This window comes from Apis laboriosa, unplaced genomic scaffold (genome assembly GCF_014066325.1).
Source record: "Apis laboriosa isolate Shangri-la unplaced genomic scaffold, ASM1406632v1 scaffold12_cov154, whole genome shotgun sequence".
Taxonomy (NCBI): Eukaryota; Metazoa; Arthropoda; class Insecta; order Hymenoptera; family Apidae; genus Apis; species Apis laboriosa.
Genome location: NW_025221207.1, coordinates 4768535 through 4793099, shown reverse-complemented (window position 1 = coordinate 4793099; position 24565 = coordinate 4768535). Strand labels below are relative to the sequence as shown.

The 24565-nt window shown below is 34.0% G+C and overlaps 1 protein-coding gene across 1 annotated transcript in view; it reads left to right on the top strand.

Annotated features, from left to right (window-relative positions):
- LOC122720623 (lachesin-like) overlaps positions 1 to 24565 on the top strand; it is a 190053-nt gene that overhangs the window by 67795 nt on the left and 97693 nt on the right. The window contains exon 2 of the mRNA XM_043947427.1: positions 11758 to 11937. Within this exon, the coding sequence (XP_043803362.1) occupies positions 11874 to 11937 (64 nt within the window). The 5' untranslated portion in view covers positions 11758 to 11873. The remainder of the gene's footprint in view (positions 1 to 11757; positions 11938 to 24565) is intronic.

Sequence of the window (24565 nt, the reverse complement as noted above, 5' to 3'; positions counted from 1 at the left end):
TTCTCCAATGTTGGAAATTGATTATTGAAAATATTCGGAGGGGTTGTTTCAAGAATTGTTGCGAGATGGACAATTATCGTTGAGGTGATTTTCATTCTTCGAAACTTGTTTAAGATGTTGAAAAATTGAAAACAGAGGAATGAAATATATAATTAATGTTTATTTAAAAGTTTAAAAAAAGTTTGGTAAAAATTGTAACGACATCCCTTCGATTTAATTCTCATTCGATCCGCGTTAATCTATGAATATGAGCAGGAATAATACACGAATTTCGTCGCGTGGCAATAAGTTTTTACGATAATTTAGAAATTCAGGTGGAACTGAAACACGCGAATGAATGACCGCATAATGATGATCGTAACGCGATTTAGGGCGGAAGAGACGATAGTTTGAAAAATTCGTGATATCCGAGGAAAGAGGGAGCAAAAATTTGGTGAACTCCGCGCGGCGTATCCCGTAGGAAATCAAGCCAACCTCGTCGAAAAATCAACAACTTTTATTTCTCCTATTGTTCCTATATACTACGAACAAATATAATTTTTTTTTTTTTTTTAACGTGGCAAATTTCTTTTTCCACAAAAATATGTCGCATGTGTCGTAAAACGTTGCCCGTTTTAATTTGAAAAGATATTTTTCCCTGTTTGTAGATTTTCCCAAATTAGCGGTAAAATTGCAAGCCAATCGGGAGGCCAGGTGTTTTCTTCCCCGTTAGGAAGTCAATGCCTGTTATTGGCAAAACAAACAGAACGAGCGGAGCGTGGGTTGCGGTGCAATTAAAAAGAAATTAGTTTTTAAAGAATAGAAAGGGAGAGAGAGAGAGAGAGATATCTTATGAATATAAAATAGATGTAACGAATGAAACAGTGAAACGTAACTTGAGATAAAAATAGAAAGTCGAGGAAGTAATCAGAGAAGACGAAATGGGGGCGTAATAAATTAAAAATTAAATGGTATAAATTAAATAAGTGAAAATGGTACTGTTTATTTTGAATCATTTTTTTTTTTTGTGACAGAATATTCATAATACCACGTAAAATTTCTATTTCGATTAAATAAATTCCTCTCAGATCCTAATATTCATTTTGCAATCCTATAATAATTCTCTTAAACTGAATACAGTAAATCAGTAATATAAGACAACACTCAGGAACTATATATATATATAATTAACGTTACAAAACTTTCGAAACATATTCTTATACTCGTCAAAAATTAAAAATATTACCTCACTCTCAAAACCGCAAATGCAATAGTGATTTCTTAATTAAGAAATAATCGATAGATAGATAATACGCCAATCAATTACGCTTTCTAATTAACAACGTGTTCACTCCGATTAAAACTATATATAAACCGTCCCCCTTCCAAGACTTATAAATTTTCGATTAAAAACCGTGGGGGGGGGGGGAAGATGCAAGAGCAAGTTGCTGGCGCCAACTTAACCAACTTAACCAACTTAAAAGCCGTCGAAAATTCGCTTAAATCACCACTCGGAAATTACGTTCTCGTTCGCCACGATTGCGAGATCCTCCTGTTCTCGCGAGGAAAACAAGAGGAGAGGAGGAAGAGGGGGGGAAAAAAGAAAATGAAACGAGAAATTTGAACGACTGTCGAGCCTCCCCCAGGGGATTCGAAACTTTCCCGGAAGATCATCGTGTATCCTCGCGGTCGAGAGGAAACGTTCTCTCGCGCATCGATGACACGGAAGTAAGGGGGGAGGGGGGAGGATGGATTCGCTCGTTTCATCTTGACGAACTCGTAAAAAAGTAGGAGGAACTCGTAAACCCCGAGCCCCTTGCCGCGGAGCTGAATATTCACGAATTTCGCACGGGTTATGCGCGGACAAAGCGGAAACAAAAAGGGAGAGGGTGTTTTTCCTATTATTTGAAAGGCACACATGCTCTGTATTTGGAAATGCGATCGCTCTCTCGTTGAATAGAGAAACATTTTTACAATTTCTCGAAACGTCTTTTACACAATACCTTTCTTACAATACAATTAAATCGAATTATTCGTTAAATTTTATTCAAATTTTCGAAAAAATCGAGCCACGCAGATCGTGTAATCGTGTTGATATATATATATATATATAAGTTCGTCATATCTCGTCATTTCTGAAACTTTGTAAGAAGCTTTCGAGTTTCGTTGCTTGCTAGGTGTTTTCGCTCTCGTAGTCTGTCGTGGAATGATTTGAGGAGGAAAGTGAGATTGGTTGAATTAAAATTATAAAGGAATTTTGATAGAAATTGAAATTTGTTTGAGATCTTTGTATGAAGGGTGAAATTTTTCTTAGAAACGTGTTTTTTTTTTCTCTTTTCGTGTTATAAAATTTATAGAGAGTATGTAAAGAATTATACGAAGAATTGTTTTTGGGATTTTGTTATTTAAGCGAATTCTCTTGATGTTTTTGTTACGAACTTTTTCTACGGATTTATTCAGGATTTTTATAGCATGGAGTATAGTTTTATTTTATAATATATTCTGTAAAATGGTGTACACCAGAGTGTATCGATGTTCAAGTTCGATAAAGTATTTTATTAATAATACACGGCGAAGAGAAATTTTTTAATAAATATTGATTCGCGATTTAGTAGAATCTAGGTAAAAATATTGCTCATTTACGTTTGCAGAAGGTTTTAAATTAAATCCAGCACTGTTATGCGAAAAGTTTGCTTGGAAATATTTACATTGCAAACAGTTTTTGATTCGACTATATAATCAATAGCATCTCTAACGACAACATCCATGTTAAAATTATTTTTCCTAGCCATGTTTTCTTCGTTGAAATATAATATTCGATAAATTTTATTTCCTTTTTCTATAGAATATTTTACATTCTAGCTCGATAATCCTTTTATTCGGCTCGTTGTAATCGGATAGCAAAAAATTTCTCGCGACTCTATTTGTTCCTGAGTGCAATTTTGTTGAAAACACGGTATCTGCACACAAAATCCCACTTTCGATCGATATAAAATATTGAGTAGAAAATTGAATAGTAGGCATAAAACATTTGAATAAAACTTAACGAATAATTCGATTTAATTGTATTGTAAGAAAGGTATTGTGTAAAAGACGTTTCGAGAAATTGTAAAAATGTCTGTAAAACATTAATGCCAATAGATTTATTCGAGGACGAATTTCTGTATTCTTCAAGAGACATTTGTTCGAGTCTCCTGTTTTATGTGACGTTTAATCCACAACGGCGAATTTAACGTTCTCCAGAGAGTAAGTCGGTACATCAGTCGAGACTATTGCTCGTGACTCCCTAGGGACGACTAACCATCCATCCAATAATCATTTTATTAAAACGCTTAAAGTATCCTTAAAATCAAATATGGATAATTCAATATGGCTATCAAATTCGAGTTTCTTGGTTGCTCGTTTAATAACGTCTTTAAAGGAGATGTATGAATAAACATCCTTCTGAATCAATTTGTAATTTTTTAATTTGAAACGATTACAATAAATATGTATCATAGAGAAAAATATTATATTTGAATTAGATATGTTTTAATTTTAATTTACTAGTTTTGAGATATATATTAAATATTTTGAAATTTCGTATTTTGGTATTATATTGTATTATTATATTGTTTAGATTGTTATTTATATACGTTTAAATCGTTTCGAGTAAAAAATTTACAGTTTTATCGTCACGTTATTTAATGGCGTGCACTAAAAGCTAGCTTTTATCCGCTGCAGTTGTTTACCTGCTCGATTTAATTTCGCTTACGAAAGCACTGTCTCGAAGAGAAACAACAATTCTTGGCCGGCAGTTGTTCAAGGAAATGAGAAGACTTGGAAGATTGAAATCGATATACAATCATAATTCGTGGATTAATTGCTCGAAAATACTTCTTATCTATTTTTATATCTAAACAATCTAATTACTAAATACAATCGAAAATTATAAATACTTTTTTCCAAAATTTTTAAAAATTTTTCTTATATTTGTTAAAATTGTATTATTCGTTTGTATTTATTTCTTTATAGATATCACAATACAAAATAGTTTAAACTATTTATATTTTTATATTTGAACGTAAAAGATAATAACATAATCAGATAAAAATAAAATCACAAATTTAGAGCGTAAGTAATCTTTGAAAATTTTCTTCCATTTTTAAATTCTACTTCTAATAATAACTTTTCCTTATTCGAAACGAGATAATCCGTTGAAATTTATAATATATAATATCGGATAAAAACAGTATGAAAACACTGTAATCCAAAGCAATTCCATCTGCACAATAATTTTTTCTTAACTCGAGAAAAAGATAAGTCGATGAGCTGTTGTTCCTCCAACATTGTGATAACATTGAAATTTGCAAGTTTCCGGGGAAACATGATTTTTATTGGCGGGACGATAGAAGAGNCCCCCCCCCCCCCCCCCCGCGTTGAATAAAGCGATCCGGAAATTGTGGTGTTCATGCAGCGTTTCAAATTTATTTTCACGTAAATTTCGCCTACTCTTGTACCGAAATACCTGTGCAGCCGCAAACGATCATCATCGGAAAAGTGATAGTGTCGCGGTTTTCGTGTGACACAGTATACCGTGCCACAGAGTGCGGACCACCGATGCACAGGATCAATGGTCCATGATGAATATTTTAAACGTTTTGATGGAACGATCGAGAAATTGTGAAATTTTATTTTAAACTATCTATTTGGATATCGACCTGGTGGCTGGGAGATGAAACCAGCCGTTTTTGAATTTATGATCAAACGATAATTTCTCCGATGGTTTCCGAACCTCGAAAGTTTATTTTAATTCGACGAGAGATCGCGTTTAGACGAGATGCGCGCCGTGTTTAGATATTCTGATAATAAACGCGTTGCGGGATTTTCACTTTGCACGCGCCGTTTAATAAATAAATTCTGATTTATTCGAGTCGTCGTTTTATAAAATTATTCAGAGATATATTATCAAGTATTCGAAGTAACGTGTCGTTTATGCTGTCGTATATCGTATTTACATACATATCGAGTTAATTAATTGTTTATTCGAAAAGTTAAGTTAAATTTGAACACGGTGGATTAATTAATTGGTAATTACGTTTTATCGGGATATTAATTGAGATGACTAATTCACTGACGAATCGTGAATATTTTATATTGTATATAAATCTTGCTATCAATTTCTAATCAATAATAAATTCAAATACGATGCAATAGTTTTAAATTATACGAATTATATATTTCTATCTTATTATATCGGAAATATTTTTCTTCGTTAAATGGAAAAATATGTCATTTCTAAAATAATACTCATTATTGGGGAAGGAGAAAAAAAAAAAAGAATATTCGAAATGTAATTGAGAAAGAAACTAGAGATTATTGTATCAATAATTCTTTTCATTAAATAAAAAAAATATCACGTTTCTATTTCCAAAATATTACTCAATGGAAAATTAATTATTTAAAGCTCGACTCAGGGTGAAAAATGGATTGAAAAAATAGGATAGGTATTTAATAACGATCTTAATGAGAAAAAAAATGAAGTACGATATTTTTTACTTGTGTGAAAAACAGGATAAAAGTGTGTCGATAGGTTTATCTCGATAAGAGAAAGTAGATAAAAGTATGTTTGTAGATCTAATTCGGTAAATGCAATTCTATTTCAGGGGAAAAAGTAGAAACGAGTTAACAATACCACCTTATCCTTTCAACGCTTCCCGGATCTGATTAATCATCCACCGGAAACCACATGCTTTGCAAGCATCACGTGACGCCTGAAAAATAATTATCTCGAACGAGTGATCTCTCACGCTAAGCCCATCTCCGAGTACGCTTTAATCTGCATCTAATCTATGCACGTAAACCCTTGTTACACGTGCAACGTGGTGAACTTCACTGTTGCAACTGTTCCCTTTTCGTTAATCCTTCTTACACGAGCCACGAGATAGAAATGATATTTTATGAAAAATCGAGAGAGATATATTTTTTATTTATATAGATTTTCATAAGTGACAAGTTCTCCACTTGGACTGATGAATTTTGTAAATACAATTTTATTATCGTAGTTTGAAAGATAATATTTAGATGCAGATGCGATGCTGAGATAAAACGTTAATGATTCTTGAGAAAACTTGGGTTAAAGTATTTCAAAGTAATTCTTTTTTTCAAACACTCCCCGATAGAGTTATGAATTCTTTTATCCAAGGCAATGAATAATTCAGAACAATCGGAGTTTGAATTTCTCTCTTCCTTTTCTATTCGAGCATGGAAAGTGGAAAATTGTTCAACACGTGGCCCTTTTCTAAAAGAAGAATTCTAAATTATAACGAAATTTTTAAACGGCAAGTGTCATCCTTGATCACTTTTAAAGATAAAATTAAAAAGCAGAATAGGAGAGAGATTTAATCAAAATAAATTAAATTAATACATTTACATTTATAAAATAAAAATAAATTTCGAATCGATAATTTTAACATTTAGTACCAATTATATTTATACCACCAACTACTTCAAGAACTAAGAAAAAAGAAAAAAAAGGAAAAAAAGGATTAAAAGATACACGGTCCATGTTGTTTTAATAGCAGCAGCAGAGTTTCCGGAGAAAAAATTATCTTTTTGAAATCGTCTCGGTGTTAAGTCAAGACATTCGCAGTTTGTCACCCAGCAACCTCCAACGTATGTTACATTGTAAATGGTGTACACGTGTACGCGAGAATGTAAATTAGAGTTAACCCCGCCTCGAGCCTTTTTGTCGAGCTGTCTGCGTGAAAGAGAGCCAACTCGTTGCCCGCTTCCGCCATCGCTACTTGTGCTGTTTGTGGTATAGATCGGCTTTACTTTGTTGGTAACGAACTGCAGCATTTCGTGCTCCGTGTTTCGCATTTTACGTCGCCTCGTCGTCATGGTGCGGAGACGTACGTATAGGAATATAGGTGGTTTCGCAAATATTGCCGAGAAAATTTTTACCGCCACGGAAAAACCCCCTCTGCGATTTTCCTTTGAGCCATTGTGGAAATTGAATTTCATTTTTAACGCGAGCAATTTTTTTTTTTTTCGTTTTTTGTTTTTTTGTTTTGAGAAAAATTGGTTGTTGTAATATTGGAATTTTTGTTATTTTTGGATTAATTTTGTTATTGAACTTGAGTTTCGATCAATATTGGAATCGAGTCTTTGAACAGTTGAATTTAATAATCGAAATTTTTATTATTTTTTTTTTTTTTTTAAGATATACGAATTAAGAATTAAATTGAGTTATTATTTTGCAATTCACTTTAAATCATTACGTGGTAAATGAGTGATTTACAATTTGAGTGATTTACAATTTTATTTTGTGTATACAGAATGTTTTGATATGATTGTTAAAAAATTTGAAGGTTCCCTTGTAAATTGAACGATGTTAAAAAATTCAAGTGGGCAAGTGTTAAAGGCACTCGTAATTTCGCCCTTTTATCATAAAAGAATTCGATGCTTAAAGTGGCGATCGAATACGATAGTTGGATAAAGTTACTGTGATTTCTTTTTCTTTGAAGGTGGTTCACAGTTCAAACGGGCTCCATTTCACTTTGTAACACGAAACGTAGTCATCTTCCGACAAATAACGGTACTTGTCTCATGATAGCTTGTACATTGAAGACATATCGTTATTCAGGGATTACCATCCTTGATATTCACATAAAATAAATGAAGTAAATGAAAATAACGAGGAAAAATTTTGCATCACGTGTAATCATTTAAATTCTTTGGATTTATTTATTTCGAATTTAATTAAAAAAAAAAAGAAAAAGAAAGAAAGAAATCTTTTCTATCATCTATTTTATTTTAATTTAACACGTGCACATTAATTAATATTTGCAGAGAAGGAAAAAGAATTTTTAAATTTTTTCCATCATAAAAAAAAGTTTCAACTTTTAATATTTATCTGCAACAAATTTTTATAAAAATTTATATCATTTTGCAAGGAAAGATTAATATTAATGTTGATTAATATTTATATAACAAGACTTATAGAAAAAATTTATCTATATATTCTTAAAAAATTAAAAATACAAAATTAATTCTATTATATTACTAAATCCTTGTCTATGCTATTAAAATAAACGATTATTATTAATTTATCAAATTATATCGTAACGATTTCTATCGACAAACAATATTACCGTCTCTTGCTTCATGAAAATTTATTCCAATATCTTATCACTCGTTAGAAAAACAATAAACATAATAATTACGTATAACTTATTAGATATAGCCTTCTCCATCTTCGTTTCTCGAATAATAATATTTGTAAACAGGACTTAGCTCGAGGTGTTATATTCCCCGGCACGCGACACATTTCGCCACATAATTTATCTGTAGTCAGACCGTACGGTTACAATTTAAATAATTCCACCGGCACAAGCACCGTCAGTTACCTTCCAGCATACATACGTTACGCTTCAGAATTTGCGTTTAACCACATTTTTCTCATCGTAATACTCATTGCTTCGCAAATTTTCTGCCTCGGTATCTTAGACCGACTTATTTAAATCGTTTCAAGATCCTCCATCGCGATTCTTTCGCCTTTTCTTCGACTTCAATTCATCATGACGATAATTGCGTATAAGATAACTCGGTTTATACGATACAAGTTCGTTATACGAGATTAAGGAGGTTATAATGTTCTTGAAATTTTTACATTTAAGGTTTGTATTAATGGATTAAATTTTTCCAGTAGATTTAAACGTGTCTTATCGTTTTTTTTTTTTTCTTTTTCTTTTCAGAAGATTGGACGAGAAATTAATTTGGACGATTGTGTCGCTATCAAAATATATCATTACTCACGTGTGTCAACTAGTGTCAAATTGTGGTGATATAATGTTACGGATAATGTTACGGCTCATTTTCGATGATAATATATAGCAGGTTATATTTGTCAAATCCACGTTACATTTAAATGGAAGATGAGAATTAGGTATGGCAATTATTGAAATTGTAATTATATCTTGGTTTATAAAATTTGCCTTTTTAAACGCAAACAACACGTGTTTTGTGTTTAATTATTACCATAAATATATGATCGGTATTTACAATATTTGAGCGAAGAAAAATTTTTCAACATTTATATTCCTTTATTTTCTATTTATTATATTGATAAAAATCGAAAAATCGTATCAAATCTCTGATATTTATCGTCGAATCGTCGAAAATCGAGTAAGCAACACAGTGAACCACGGGCTCAGATAATTTCGATGATCACTTTTGAAATCAATGTCGCTTGAATCGATAAAATCATCCGAACATACACTCGTTATATATATATATATATTGTTTATGTCGTTTTAAAGCAAACCATTGTCAACGATAATTAACAATTTATCGTCACGCTCGTGTGACAACGAAATATGTATAATACACAGACTATTATTTTCACTCGTATATCGTACGAAACGAGGATGATCTTCCTCCTAATCATCCCATTTATTTATAAATTTTAAACGTATTCAAATTCGACACGATAAAAAAACAATTAATTGTTTTAGATCGATTCCTCTGTATTTATATTCGAAATGAGATATGTATATATCATTCCTGAATTTGGAAAAAGAAGTTATATATTATAGCTAAGCAAAAATTTGGAAAAGATAGAAGAAGACGTTAAATATGAATCGATACGTTGAATAAAACTTTTCTTAATAATTTAATTTGGAATGGAAAAAGTGGTAAGTGCGTTGCGGCATCAACCGTTTAAACCGCAGATATTAGAATTACAAATAATATTTTTTGTAGGAGGATGAAATCATATCTCTGTTACACGGTGCTGGTCGAATTGGGGAGGGGCGCGTGAATCTGTTCAATGGTGTGCACATTGTGGAACGTAGCCGTGTGTCGTCAACGCGTGTCCCGTGGAATATGGAAAATTAACAATTTCGCGTTATCCGGATGGGGAAATTCCTATGTCGAACAACAATTTGAATAATACCCATACGTTACAGATTTTCGTTTCGTCGAATAAACGCGACACGTGCTCGCCGGAGATAGAACGTTATCGATGCAAACGAAGAATCGAGTTGTCTGGCGCGTGTATTTTTGATAGATTTTGTTCTTTTCAATAGGTGTTATCGTTTGTTTGTTTTTTTTTTCCCCGCTTACCATTCGTGGCGGTTTCGCGGTTTGGGAAGAATAGAGAATCGAGTTTGGGTGAAGAGAATTTGATACAGTATTATCGTTGGGAACGAAATTGAAACGAAATTTTGACAGACGTAGTGATTTCGTAGTGAAAGAATATTGGCTAGATTTGTTCTTATCTATTAATGTAACACAATGTAGAAGATTTATTCTCGTCCATTTTTAACCTTACAATTAGAATTAGATGAATTTAATCGTGGTAATATTTTAGACGATAATATTTTAGAATTATAGATATATTTTTCCAGAAATAAATATATCTATTTTTCAAAGCGCAACGTGCTTTAAAAATCGATCGAATCGTATTAAAATTAGGGAAAACTTTAAACCGCGTTGTAACCGCGAAGCCAGTAATTTTCGGTCAATGAATGAAAGATCGTTAAAAGCGCGGGAACTTGCTCTTCAAAACGCTTTTCCATTTATCTGGATACGATTTTCGATTCTCGAAATATCGTCGTGTAAAGAAAGAAATATTTTTTAATCGTACATTATTTGTGCTCATTTCGTTTACTCGGATCTATCTCAAATTGCTGACAAGTGATACGTTTCGGGAAGAATGTAGATGGAAAAGTCGAAAAGTCAGAAGCATGTGGTCGATGATAAAGGCGCAATTATTCGAGAAGATCGATCGATGAATTAAATACCTGTTCTGCTCCGGTCTCCAATTGAAACTTACGAACAAACAACAATGCTCCAATGTTTGAAAACTTAATTTCGTGAATCGAATCTCCGTAACAAACCTATATGTGTTTGTCCATCCAAGTCCCCACTCAAGATTCTAGCGAACAAAATCCCCTGAAACAATTACACCTCGTTTGGTCCGCAAACAAAGCCCATCACGAAAGCTTCCTCACGTCCCTGGAACGTCGGCCGTAGTTCACCTTTGACCGAGGCCTGTTAGTCAAGTTTCCGCGGAACAGGATCGAACGTCACCTAGGAGAAACGGCAGCTTGGGGCCAGATAACGACGGTGGCAGTGGTTAGGGTAGTCAGTTTTGCGATGCAAGGGTGCACGAGTCGAAAGTTCGCCAACGTGGAAACGGCCGATAAAGCGTCCGACCGATGATGAGGCGTCCTTCTGTCCGTTCGTCCGAAACAGAGACGCGTTCGAGCACCGTTTCTGCCAATTCGATTCGTCAACAGGAACCGGTAGAAGCACGTAAAGGAATGCTGGCTCGATAATTTTGATTATTTTCGCTATCTTTTTATATTCTTAGAAATATAAAAAGATTCTTAGAAAATTCTGTGTGGATATGGATAAGAGTGTGATAACTAATAATTTTTTTTTTTATATGTGAATCACTATCAGAAATTTTCAACTCCATTTTTCAAATATAAATGTTTTATTCTTGGCAAAAATACGCACTTGTTTCTTCTTCTTTTGACTCTAATACAAAATTAATCGGGATCATTTATGATACAATTGATTTTTCTTTTATTCGCTTCTTTCTTGTCTTCGAAAATTTATAGAGTTTATAGAGGTAATTTATAGAGTAATTTATGGAGTTATTCCAAAGTGATCGATTATTATTTATTATTTTATTCTGTGCAAAGGGGGAGGAAGAAAGGATAGGAGGAACGACGCAGAAGCGATCAAACACACGTATTTTAAGCATGGTACACTCGTTTGTTTCAGGCATGCTATGCGTCAGAAGACTGGAAACAGATGTTCTCGCGAAAGATGACAGGGTTAAGTAGATAAAAGGAGCAGCTGCTGGTTCCAACGACCGACGACGATTCATCGCGTTTTCCATGCAGTGCACAATGCTCTGCCATCGCGCCCTTGTCGTTCTCTTTGCTGTCAACGTGCCAATCGGTAAGTGAACGGGGTGTCGTTTGCCTTCACTGTCTCGTTTGTTCATCTTGTTCGTACGTAGTGGAATCAGGTTCGATTCGATTTGAGAATTTTACTCGATATCGATTACTGCCTTCGTTTCATTGAATTGCTTCGCATTCAGGAATTAACTATTCGACAGGGGCGAAAAATTAATTGTTTTAGGAACAGGAAATTTTTTATCCATACAAAAATAAGCACTCAATGAAATGAAGAAATAGTGGATGCACAGATATGTTAATCGAAGAATGGAAAGAGGATATTAATTTTGCGATCAAATTAATCCATTCAACTTTGTATAAATAATTTTAATCATTCTTTTTTATAAGAGATACGTTCGTGTATCGTTCGAAATGATCGATACATTTTTAACGAGTCATAGAATAAAACGAACAATGAATTAATAATTGATGATCATCGTCTTCATCCGTGATCGAATTGAAATATCGATATATCTCAATAGAGATATATCGATGCTGTACAGCATTTAAACAATTTCTCGATAAAAGATGGAGGGTCTTTTGTTCTGTTGAAACGGTAAAATGGACGTATCCTATGCACGTGTCGTTATCCCCGATTTTCAGCTGTTAAGCTTTTGTATAGATGGAAAAGCGGCGGATATTTCCGGGACGGATATATCTCTTACAAACCGTTTCGATTCGATTGGTTTCTCATCAGATCTTAAATAAATTCCGTGAGAACGATCGAGAACGAGAATTTGAAATTGCATGCACAGAGGGAGCCGCGGATGAGAAATTCAACTTGTCACGTGCTATCGATATTGGAATCATTTTTTATTAAATTCCCTTACACGCCACCAAGAGTTTCATATTTCATAAGAAATAGTTTTGTGATTCTCAAAGGAAAATGAATAGAGGCGTGGTTTATGAATTTCAAATAAAATTACGAGTACAGTGCTACAGTGCAGTGTATTTTTCCGAGTACGTGTCTCTTTTTTTTTAGAGCGGAGAAGAATTGTTATTACATTCTCTTTTATTTATTCTATATTAAACGCGAATTTTCTTTTTTTTTTTTTTTTTCTTTGTTATATTTCTGTGTCACTTATGAAATTCTTGTTGCGTTTAAAAAAGTTATGCGTAAAATTATAAAAGATGCTCCTTGCTACATGCCTGATTATTAATCTGTTTTTACTACATTGCTTTGTACGATTTCTTTTTCAACTTTTTAAATCAATAATATTTATTTTGTACAGTATTTTTTAAATTCATTTAGATGTAATTGTTTCGCAATTATTTCAAATAATTTGTAATTTGTTTTACGAGAAAATGTTTCAAAAAAAAACCAAAAAACGCATAATTTCATTTAAAAAACAAAAACAAATTTAAGTTTCATTCATGTCCATTTGCAGAAAAATTAATAACTTTCATACGAAACATTTTTTTCATACAACAAATAATTCTTCGAGTTATTTCGACTGATCGCTTTTTAGAAATTTATCTTCTATAATTTCCTAATTTTAATATCTTTATTTACAATTTTTTTTTGTTTAAAACGAAACAACGCTTCGATTTCCCTTTTTTCTCTCTCTTACAAACACGAATTTCAATCGTTATTTCAATTTCATTCTAGGATGATCAGAATTACCCCATCCTCGACAAAAACTCCATCCAGAAATACAGAGAAAAAAATACAAGCCCTCTCCTCTTCTACTTCTTCTTCTTCGAGAGTAAAAAAAAAAAAAAAGGAGGAACGGATGCAAAACGCATCGCGAATGGAAACACACTCCCTCTCCCCGCCCCCAAATTCCGCTCGAAGTCAATCATCAAACAGTTCTCGGGTGTAAACTCGAAATTGGGGCGCAATCGGGCGCAAAAGCAGTTAGCCCGCTAATTTCGCCGAGGCCCCCGAATTGGATATCAATTCGTATCGCGCCAATTCGCGGATTGCGATCGACACAGTTCGGTTTATACATCGAAATCAAACGCCCTCCCCCTCCCTCCACCCCCACCGTCACCGCGACGTCCGATGCAGATGCAAAGGAGGGAGGGGAGGAAGAGAAGGGAGAGCAGAGAAACGAGATTTGGAAACCTGTGCCAAACACGCGGACACGCGGCCAAGGTTTGGATGAATTCCGGATATGCGCCCCGGGATCCGGAAACCGACATCCAGTACCACGAAGAGGAGGACGACGACTACGAACCCGGTCAACTTCTGCCGTTGATGTTTATTCGCCGAGAGCAAGGGGGTTAAAGGGGAATGGCGACTGGGCTTGTCGTTCGTCGCGAATTAATTCACCGTTTCCGGGTACCTTTACCGTTCTCTTCGACGAGACTCGAGGGTCGGCGTTGCATCCTTCGATTCCACCGTTCGGAATTCTTCCAGCAGGAATCCGAGCGGATCGGTGCGGAATTCGAATCGAGCCCGTTTAATCCCCATCCTAGAAAATAAATTAGTAAATCTACTTGCCCCTCTGGCCCGGTTTCGCACAGGTGTCGCGCGTTGCTCGAGTCTACATTTTAGTACGATTTTAGTATTTAATAAGAAACGAGGGATAATGGTTTATTTTGATCGGCGTTTTAAAATGTTAAATGTAAACGGTGTTCGAACGATGTAGAGAAGCGTTGTTTTAATTTTTGTAATTTTAATTTCGTTTCGCTCGTCTCGTTTAAGGGGTAATATTTAATCTGCGATGTTTAGTCTCTGAAAAAATGTGTTCTTCAAGAAAATGGAGGAACATTGCTTTATTGAGACGTGTTAGTTCATAGAATAGAAATTTGATTTTAAACCATTCAGGATTTCTTAGGCTTTTTTAGAAAGAAATCAAATCTCTTGATTTTTTTCTGATTTACTCGCAACTTATTTTTGATTGTTCGATTTTTCGATAGATCGGATTATCATCGCGCGAAAGAATCGAATAATTAAACAAGTTTGCGGTAAGTCGGCTCGATTTCTTTCACCTGGTTCATATCCCCAAGAGGGAACGGTTGATAGAAAAATAATTAAATAAGTTTAGTAGATGGCGTCTCGGGTATCGTATCTTGGCGCCCGGCCAAGTTATCCCCTTGGGGGATAGAATTTAGCAACGATTTGTCTGGTCGGGAATATTCGGTGGAACAAAACGCGGATTTACGCCAGTGGATAAACATAAGGAGCTTTAACGAACTTTGTCTTTTTCTTTTTGCATTTGCGCATTTTCGTTACGCGTGTTGTGGTATTTCGCTCGAGATTTCGTCGATCGTAATATATGCATTGTACGAATAAATATTGTTTCGTTTCTTCACGAATTAACTTTGAATCTGAATCTCCGTTAAAATATTCGTATCGAGATTCAATTATATTTTACGAAGAATGAAAGTTTACAAAAATTTGCTCGTTTAATTGTTTATTTAGTATATTATATATATCTATACTTTCTAAGCTTTTTTTAAAATTCAACAAGCAAGGGAAAATTAAATTTTTTAATTTAACAATATTTACGACAATTTCGATGTTTGAATAATATTTCTGAGACGAGATTAGAGAGGGAAGAACACTTTTGAAATCGTTATTGAGTTTTGTAACGTGCAATTCAGTATTCGATTTACTTAATCCTTTCACTCTACTATCGTCTGTCCTCCGAATCGTGATTAGGTTTGTACACTGGAATCAGATGTAGGGATGGATGGCTGAGAGTGTTTCCTCGTCCGGACGTCAATCACCCATTATTCAGTTTAAATTATGCTCGACTAACGAGAATGCATTACCGTCCCTCTCGAATACATTACGCGTTCGACAAACGACAGATATTTCTGTATCGTCTGTTGTATCGTTACGATACAACGATACTTTTATTTTCAATCTTCGAGTGAAATTCGCTCGAATAAAATAAATCATGAAAAGAATAGAAAATTATTCGAGAAATCGTTTCATTAATTTTTATCATATATTTATCATATATTTTCATATATAATTAATCGATTATCCTAATAATATTCTTTGAAACAATCGTTTGCCTCGTTCAAAAATTAAATTGATTGATTCCCATCGTCTTCGAATACTATCAATTTTCTAAATTTTCTCAGAGAATTAGATTGATCATAAAAATGATGTAACACCTCGCGTTGTACCCTTTGTTTCCATTAAGTTAAGTTTGATTATTATTTGTCGCAAGAAAATCGGTTTAGCGTTGTCCGAATATTAACGTTGGACCCGCCGAATCGCTCTACCATGACCCAGTATGGTGTAAATACCAGTATCTATGTTTACGGTTGCGAGTTGCATTTAGACCAACTACTTGCATAGTAGTAATTTGTGGATTTAGTCGACCATAAATTCAACAGTCCTAACACTGATTGCAATATGATGTTGACGTAAGACGCTCTACGCTAGATATCGTGCATATATAGATGTAACAGAATTTTCGATTAATCTCGGGGCGGGATTATATTCATTAGCGTGCTCGTCGACAAACAAGATAGTTTTTTTCTTTTTTTTTTTTTTAGCACAACAATTCAGAGAAAGGAAGTAATAAGTTTCCAAGTTTATCGTTATTTCAACCAGATCCGTTGTGAGATAAAAATTTTTTTTTAAAAGATAATTAACATCGCTGCATTTTGAATAAGAAGTTAATCAAGGGTGTCTAGAAATATTGGATTCATCGTAGGAATTATATTTTCAATATAATGCGTGTGCACATTTATTAAATGGCATGCAAATTAATCCGAAACATCATAATTTATACAACTACTGGCTATTCAATCTCTTTGTAATTGTTTATCCGCTTTTCACACCCTGTTTCTTCTTCGCAATTGCACGTTACACGTTACGTCAACCCTCCCATCCAATCAGCCATATTCATCTAAATCTAATTCAACTCCTCCGCTTTCTATACCCGTGCGTAAAATTAATTTTCTTTGCGCAGAAATTGCTAGCTTGAAATTGAAATTTGCTCTGTGCGAATTTATAATTTTCTACAGAATATAATCGATATAATATCTCGCGTCGATTGTCCAATTCCGTTTCATTTCGTTCGCTTCATTCAATATCAGTTATACGATATAAATAAACAAATTAATTTTCCAACGATTACACGATTATAAAATACTCGAAAAATTAACTTCATCGTATTCAATGCCCTAACATTTTTTTAATCCTCGTCCAAAGATTCAAAGTCCCGACAACGGGACAACGGAATCCCGGTCAAGAAATTTCCCTTAAAGAAGAAAAAAGAAAACGCACATGCACACAAGAAGAAAGATAGAAAATTTCATCAACAGCGTAAAAAGCGAGTGGAGAAAAACTTGCTTCCAATCGCCATGGCATCATCGAAGAAAAAGTGCTCGAGAGCAACCCTTCCCCTCCCCTCTTCTTTATTACCACCACCTGGAACACCTGTTTGCTTCCGATATTCCCCTTCAACCAATATTTATCAGTCGTGATAAACCGTCACAGCGGGATCTTGTTCCAGACAGGTGCAAAAAAAAAAAAAAAAAAGAAAAAGAAATAGAAGAATCGATCTCGAAAAATCTCGAGATTCGAGCCTCGAAGAGGGAGAGAATTCATTCGTACGTGGAAGCACGAGGGACCAATGGGGAAAGAAGAAAGCAGAGAGGCAGAAATTGAGAGTCCTATCTCTTGGACGGATAAGATAAGATTGTTTGTCCATACTCTCTGGATCACGGTCGGATTCTTCGATTGTTCCGCTTCCTCTCGTTCCTTCCCTCCTCCGCTCTCCCTTATCTGAAAACAACGACCTTTCCGGGCAAATTGGTTGGCTCGGGCTCGAAGTCTAGTAAAACGCGATTAATCGTTCCCTTCCTTTCGCGGGATCCCTCCACCACCTTGACCCATGGTCCTCCATCATCCACCAGGTTTCGTTTCACCAGGTTTCATAAAAGTGAACGCTGTTGTATGGCGCGATAATCGGATGAACCGGGGCCCCGGAAACTCAATTGGCTTCTCTCGGTCTCGAGTGTTCGAGCACTGGTTTTGCCCCCTTGGGACGATGGAAGAAAGGGAGAGGGGTGGAAGAGCGCGAGAAACCGGGGGAAAGAGAGGAAAAGAAGGGGGGAAAGACGCGGTCAGCGGAAGTATACGTTCGTTAGGGGTGGGTACGTATCCGCGAGTTTTCTTCTTCTTGCCCGGACTGGAAAACCATTCCGTTGATCGTTCTTGGCGAGAATGTTCTCTGGTTGCACACCCTTGTCTAAACGAATTAAAGTTACGAGTTGTTTTTTTTGGGGGGGGAGAGGGGGAACCATATGTTATCGTGCGTTTCGTCGAACTTTGTGGATCGATTCGTTCAAGTTCCAATTTTTTTATTCCCTTTTCTTTTCTCTTCTTAAATGAAAATTGAAAATCGATGGAAGCAGAAATCGCGCGTAATTTTATAACAACGAGAATTTGGAATTATGTTAATTGGAATGTAATTTTGTAATTTGATATTATTTTTATCGTGGAAAGTATTTTAGAAACGAATGTACAACACGATTTGATGATAGGTTTCGAGTTGTTCAAAGATTAGAAGAATGATTTTTACGTCACATTTTTTTCCACGTGAAATATTAAAAATTCGTTATTCATAAAAAAAAAAGAAAAACACGCGTTTTATTGAATGACGAAACACTTTTATCGCTTCCGATTTCATTTTTCCTTTCATATCTAATATATTTGATATCCTCCCTGTGGACAACAGAGATCCTTTAATTGTTTCGAGCGGCGTTTCCACCGGTTTTATTCCGGTATTTTTATATTTCGTTATGCAAATTAAAGACGTCGTTACGCGGATAATATTTTTTTTCACGAACAAACGGGATTAAAGGTAGAAACGTTGTGAGAACGAAACAACGAAATTACACGTAAAGATAAGATGGCGCGTGACAAAGTAAAGAAACGTGGCGTGGAAAGTAGAAATATTTGGAAATATGAAGTTACCTTGGAAAGATACCAACGAAGAAAATTGTGGCTCCTTGTTTCTTTCTACCCTGAGAGTATGATTAAATTTTATCAAAAAGTCTGTTGACTCGAAAGAAAAAAAAAAAAAAAAAAAGAAAGGAGATACAAAGAATTTTACAAACAAATAATTGAAATAATATTTACTTAAATTTTATTCAAACTTATCACTAAAACTCCTCTTCATCAAATATTGTTAAATTTTTTTCAAAATCGTATCGTTGATTGAAAGAAACAATAAGAAGGACGAAATATGAATGAAATTATTATCAGACAGAAAATATATAATTTGTCATAATAGATATTATCCTATATTTTTATCTCTTTGTCTTCCTTAAAAAAAAAAAAGAAATCTCAATTTATTCAAACGACATTCGACTAAGCAACAATTATATGTCGTATTAACAATTACAACGCGATTAAAAATTTATTAAAAATAATAATAATAATAATAATAATAATCTCTTGTATCGTGATTTTAATTGACTAATTAAAACGCGACGTTTCCTCGGCAAAATGAGATATATCGCAAATGAAGGCAAAAACGGAAAAAGGGGAACGGCGTTTTGTGCAATTTTTCAAACGGCACGCTCATTATCGCGCGCGTGCAAAGCTCGCGCTTCTTAGCCGCAGATTTTTGCTCATAATTTAAATAATAAACGCCCCCGTCATTATGTTAAAATATTGTTACGCGTATGTCACGTCGCGGAAAATAAATACGAATTGCCATACGACCCCCTTTTACCACCAGTGTTAAATCTTATATCGATCCTTCCGATAGAAGAATGAAATGAATGAAAGAATAGACTTCTATCCCGCGCTTTATACGTAAAAAGTTTTTACAATTGGACGTTTAATGTAAATGGTATAAAATAAATGGCCGATCTGCGTTTTTCGAACGAAGGAAGGAGATGAGCTGTCATTCACAAGAGATAAGTATTCGAGGCTCTGTTTCAAGAATATTATCAAGAAGGGTTTAATTTCTCGGTCGATAGAGCTGCTTTCAATCGTAACTGGAATAATTAAATTCAGATTTCGAGAGGTAATTAATTTATTGGATTGGTTATAAATCAACGTTCGGCATTATTAAATATCTCGCTCTCTAAGAAGTTATTTACACTAACACGAAAGATAGTCTTTAATTACTTGTGCTTTAATTAGAGAGATGAAAGAACTATGCTCGTCCGTGTTATTTCATGCCGAGAGAAATTCTTTTGAAAATTTTACGGGGAATAGACGAATCTGTAAATTCTGTATCGTGATAAATAAATATTTGTACGCACGTTGGATGATATTTTTCAGAAATATTACGAGCATTGTGTTAAGACACAATTTAAAGAAAATCTTGACGAAAAACACAATTGCTATATTTGAATTAAATTAATAAAATCGTCAAACGAAATATTCGCTCGCCCAAGTTATGCAAAATTCTATAAATATTAAAATGGAATTCCTTCGAAATTATTAATACGAGTTAAAAATTATTTAATTTTAAAATGTAAAAGGAATAAATTCAAAGGCACTGAAGGTAATATGCATACCTAATACCACATGAAGTGTAAGTGCATATCCCCGCACGATGATATTATACACGCGTATCAAATATAAAACCCGTTAAAACCGTAATTTCTCCTTTCCCCCCGTGAAAAGGATTTTTTTAAAAAGTCGCGCGCAATTCTATTCTACGCTTTAAAAGAATTATCAAACGTTTTAAAAAAACGTTCATTAATCAAGATAAAATCAACTTCTTTGAAAGGAAAGAAAGAAAGAAAGAAAGAAAAAAACATTAAAATCCATTTGAAAAAGTATGATACAATATAATAAAATTCTCTCTCTGTCTCTTTCTCTTTCTCTTCGAAACGAAGAACAGAATCTCATCAAACATATACATACCTATCTTTCAAATTGAACAATTCGAATCGGCAGAATACCGCTAACGTTCACAAACGTATCGCGGACAGATAAAAGATCTCGAGCACGTAAACGAAGAGAAATAAACGACACGGAATCATTCCCGTCATCTCGTTCCAGCCGACTTAATAACGATTCGATTGAAACGAGAGCGGAAAGTCATTGGACGTCATCCATCATTTCTCACCGATATCTAGCACGGCAATCTCCCCCCATGTTACGTGGATAAAAGCGAACATTCACCCGGTGCGTCGAGTTCCATCAAATTTTCTGCGGTCCAGAGACGTCTCCATACCAAACGGCTAAAAGACAGTATTGCGAAAAGTATCATTGATCCTATGGATACTGTACACACGTGTGTGTACGTATGTGTGAATAGGATGGATTCCAAAGTATTGCGATCGAAAGTAATCATCTGTTACATTCGATTTATTTTTTATGAAATTTCGTTATTTAATTAGAGTATTAATTTCATTTCAGAGTATTGATCGTCACAACGATGCGAGAGATTAGATAAGCTTAATTTTTAGAGGGGTATTATTATTATATTATATGATCAATCATTCTTTTACTTTTATTTCTTATTATTTTTATTAACGATTAATTCATATTCTTCATACTTAAGAAGAATAAAAAAAAGAAAAGAAAAAAAATTGAAATGGACAAAGTGAAGAAAAAATTTGGAGAGACTCGAGGTTGATAAAAAAAAAAAAAAAATATGTAATGTGATATTAAAATATCACACGTACGGAAACATTCGTGGAAACAAAAGTGACAACAAAAAAAATTGAAAAAAAGGAACTGATATTTCTCTCTACAGATAAAAAAAATCCATCCATTTCGTAATACCCATCGACCCATTGCTTCTCTAACCTATAATCCTGAAATACCCTTTACGTACTACATACACACCCACACACACATATATATATATCCACGTATATAGAGTATGGATTTCAAGTCCGTGACAGAATACAAGGAGGGTTCGATTTGATCGCATTGCATTGCGAGAGCACACTGGCTTGTATCGGTCGTGGCGAGATTCGAAAGTAGATTGGGAAGAGTCGGGGCAAGCGTGCGGCAGACAGCCGAGGTAATACATACAATCTCCCTTGTTGTCTGGCATCGAGTTGGTGGCAGCGGGGGTAGAAAAACTAGAAAAGGAGATCGGGAGGAGGAGAAGAGGGGAGGAAAGGAGGGAGGGAAAGAATCGAAGGCCTGGAAACGAGAGAAAGAAAAAGAGAGACGGGTTTGAAAAGCGCGGAAGTCTTATAAACAATCCCAAGAGCGAACTACCCTCCAACCTCGTGCAAAGAGGATCAATGGCGAACGGAATGCGTGTAAACATTGAATCAAAGTTACACGCGTGTTTCAGTGTACATTTCTCTCTAACGAATTGAAGTTAAGAATAAGTTATTGGAAGAATAATTTATTGTTATTCGATTTATTGAATTTAATATTTATTATTCGAAACATTCGAATTTGTGCAATTTAATCATAGCATCGAAGAGGATATAACTATAAGATTGAATATATAGTAGTTTAGTTAAAATTTAGTTTAGTTAGTTAAAATAAATATTATTCGAAGTTTTAAATTAATTTTAAAATCTTTTTATACACGTACAATTTTGTTTGTCTTTCTTCTCGCTTGTTTTCCTGTCTCTGCCTCTTCATTGCCCCTTGATTCTCAAATCTCTGGCATTGTGGATCGAAGAGACATCGATATATAGATCCGTTGAAGGCCACGTTTAACGTTTACGTCTGGAGGAGATGCGTTCGAGTGTCAATAGCGTAACACGTAGAGATCGTTCTGTCGAGAAACGTGTCGCGCGCGTTTAACCTTTCAGAGTTGGTTCGAATAATTTGCGACGCGACGTGTCGAACGGGGTATCGCACGCTTTTCGTGTGAACGTGTGGAATGTTGGGTAAATTCTTTCCCTTGGACTGCGATATTTTATTGAGGAAATGGATTGAGGATACGTGGAGTGCACAGAAGGAGGGGGTGACTTTAGGTATTGGCGAAGAATTTGTTGGAATAGCATATGTCGAAAGAATAATTTCATTTTTTTTTTAAATCTATAAATTTATATTTTTTTATTTGTTTTTTTTTTAAATTAGGTGTATCGAGTTGAAAAATTGAACAACTTTTAGAATTAATTTATTTATTGTAATTCGAAAAAGCTGGGTCAATGAAATATATTAAATGATCGAGTCGAATTTGAAATAGATGTATATATTTATCATTGTGTTATTTGAAAATGCAGAAAAAGTAAAGAGAGATCGATGCATGGAAGTATAAAAGTAGCTGTGGCAGGTCAGTATCTAAAAGTTGAGTGACGTATCATTTTTCAGTGTCCTATACACGGTATTAGAAATATAGGGTCACGAACGGAAATTTTCGCTTTTTTGATATTTCGCTTACAAGTTTTGATATTTCCTCCACGTACTTATTTTTTTACTCGACTTCTGGAACGTCACGCGTGCTGCTGACACAATTTTATTTCCTAAGTCTTTTTTTTGATGGTGCAATTTCACTTCCTTTCTTAACATTTCTTAATCAGAATTGCTTCTAATCGGGGAAAAAAATAAATAAAAAAATTATTATTTATAGTTAGTTAACTTTTTAGAAAAAATTTTTTTTGTAATTATCCAAAAATTCACGTGTGAAGGGAATATAACAACAAATTATTAATTTATTATAGTTAAAGAAAAATTTTTATCCAAAAGTAATTAGAAGATAATATAATTTATTGTTTGCAAATTTCTATTTTCATTAATATCTTCTCTGAAATTTTATCCACGATGTTCAAAATAATTTGTTGCATAAATGCAACAATTTTCGTTGCCTCGATTATTATAAATTATTAAACTAGGATAATTAAATGTAAGTGGCAAGAGTAGTAAGTGTAAATAACAGTATATTAACGCTTTTAATTTTTAATTGCTACTAATTACTCTGACTTATTAAAGCTAATAGCCATCTCTTTTTTAATTTAATAAAACTTTTTCGAGTCACGTTATTTGTTACATTCTTACGTTTCTCAACACTCTCTGCAAAGAATAAAAATTGTATCGCGTTATATTCTCGTTCTATCTTCATACTCGTGTCTCGTTTTTCTTTTTATTTCTCTCTTTTATCTTGTCGTTTTTTTCCTAATATTATTTTCCATAGTTTTCCGTTTTTTTCTCAGTATTACACATTTCCTCCCCTCAGTTTCTTTAATTTTCTCTTTCAACGATATTTCTGTCACGTACCCCATTTCTTCCACTATTTTATTATCTTTATATGCTTTTTCCATTTTTACGTTTCCCCTCGACCAATTTCTAATTTTCCTTATAATCCAACCTTTTTATCAGGACACACACTTTTCACGAACTTTTCCCTTCCTCGTAGTGGACATTCTTATCCAGCGTTCTGGATTTATCACCGAATTTGCATTTTCGTCTCGTTTCTTTTTTTTTTCTTTCGCATTGTTTCGCAATTTTTTTTTTGTCTCGTTAACTTTTAAAATATATCTAAGATTTTCAAGCGAAATTTATGGAATATTCATATTATTGAATATCGAACAACAATGGAAATGATCAATTGGTTAAATAGAAAATTTTATAAAAGCAGAATCATTTCATAAATAAATTTTCTTCATAGATGCTAATTCAAAATTAATATTTAAATATAACATCTATCCCAGTTTCATAAATAATGAAAATTCACTTTCAACAATAATTCTACAATTGATTTGAAAATTTAAATCATAATTATTAATAATCATATTTGCAATGCGAGAAGAATAAAAAAAAAAAAAAAAAA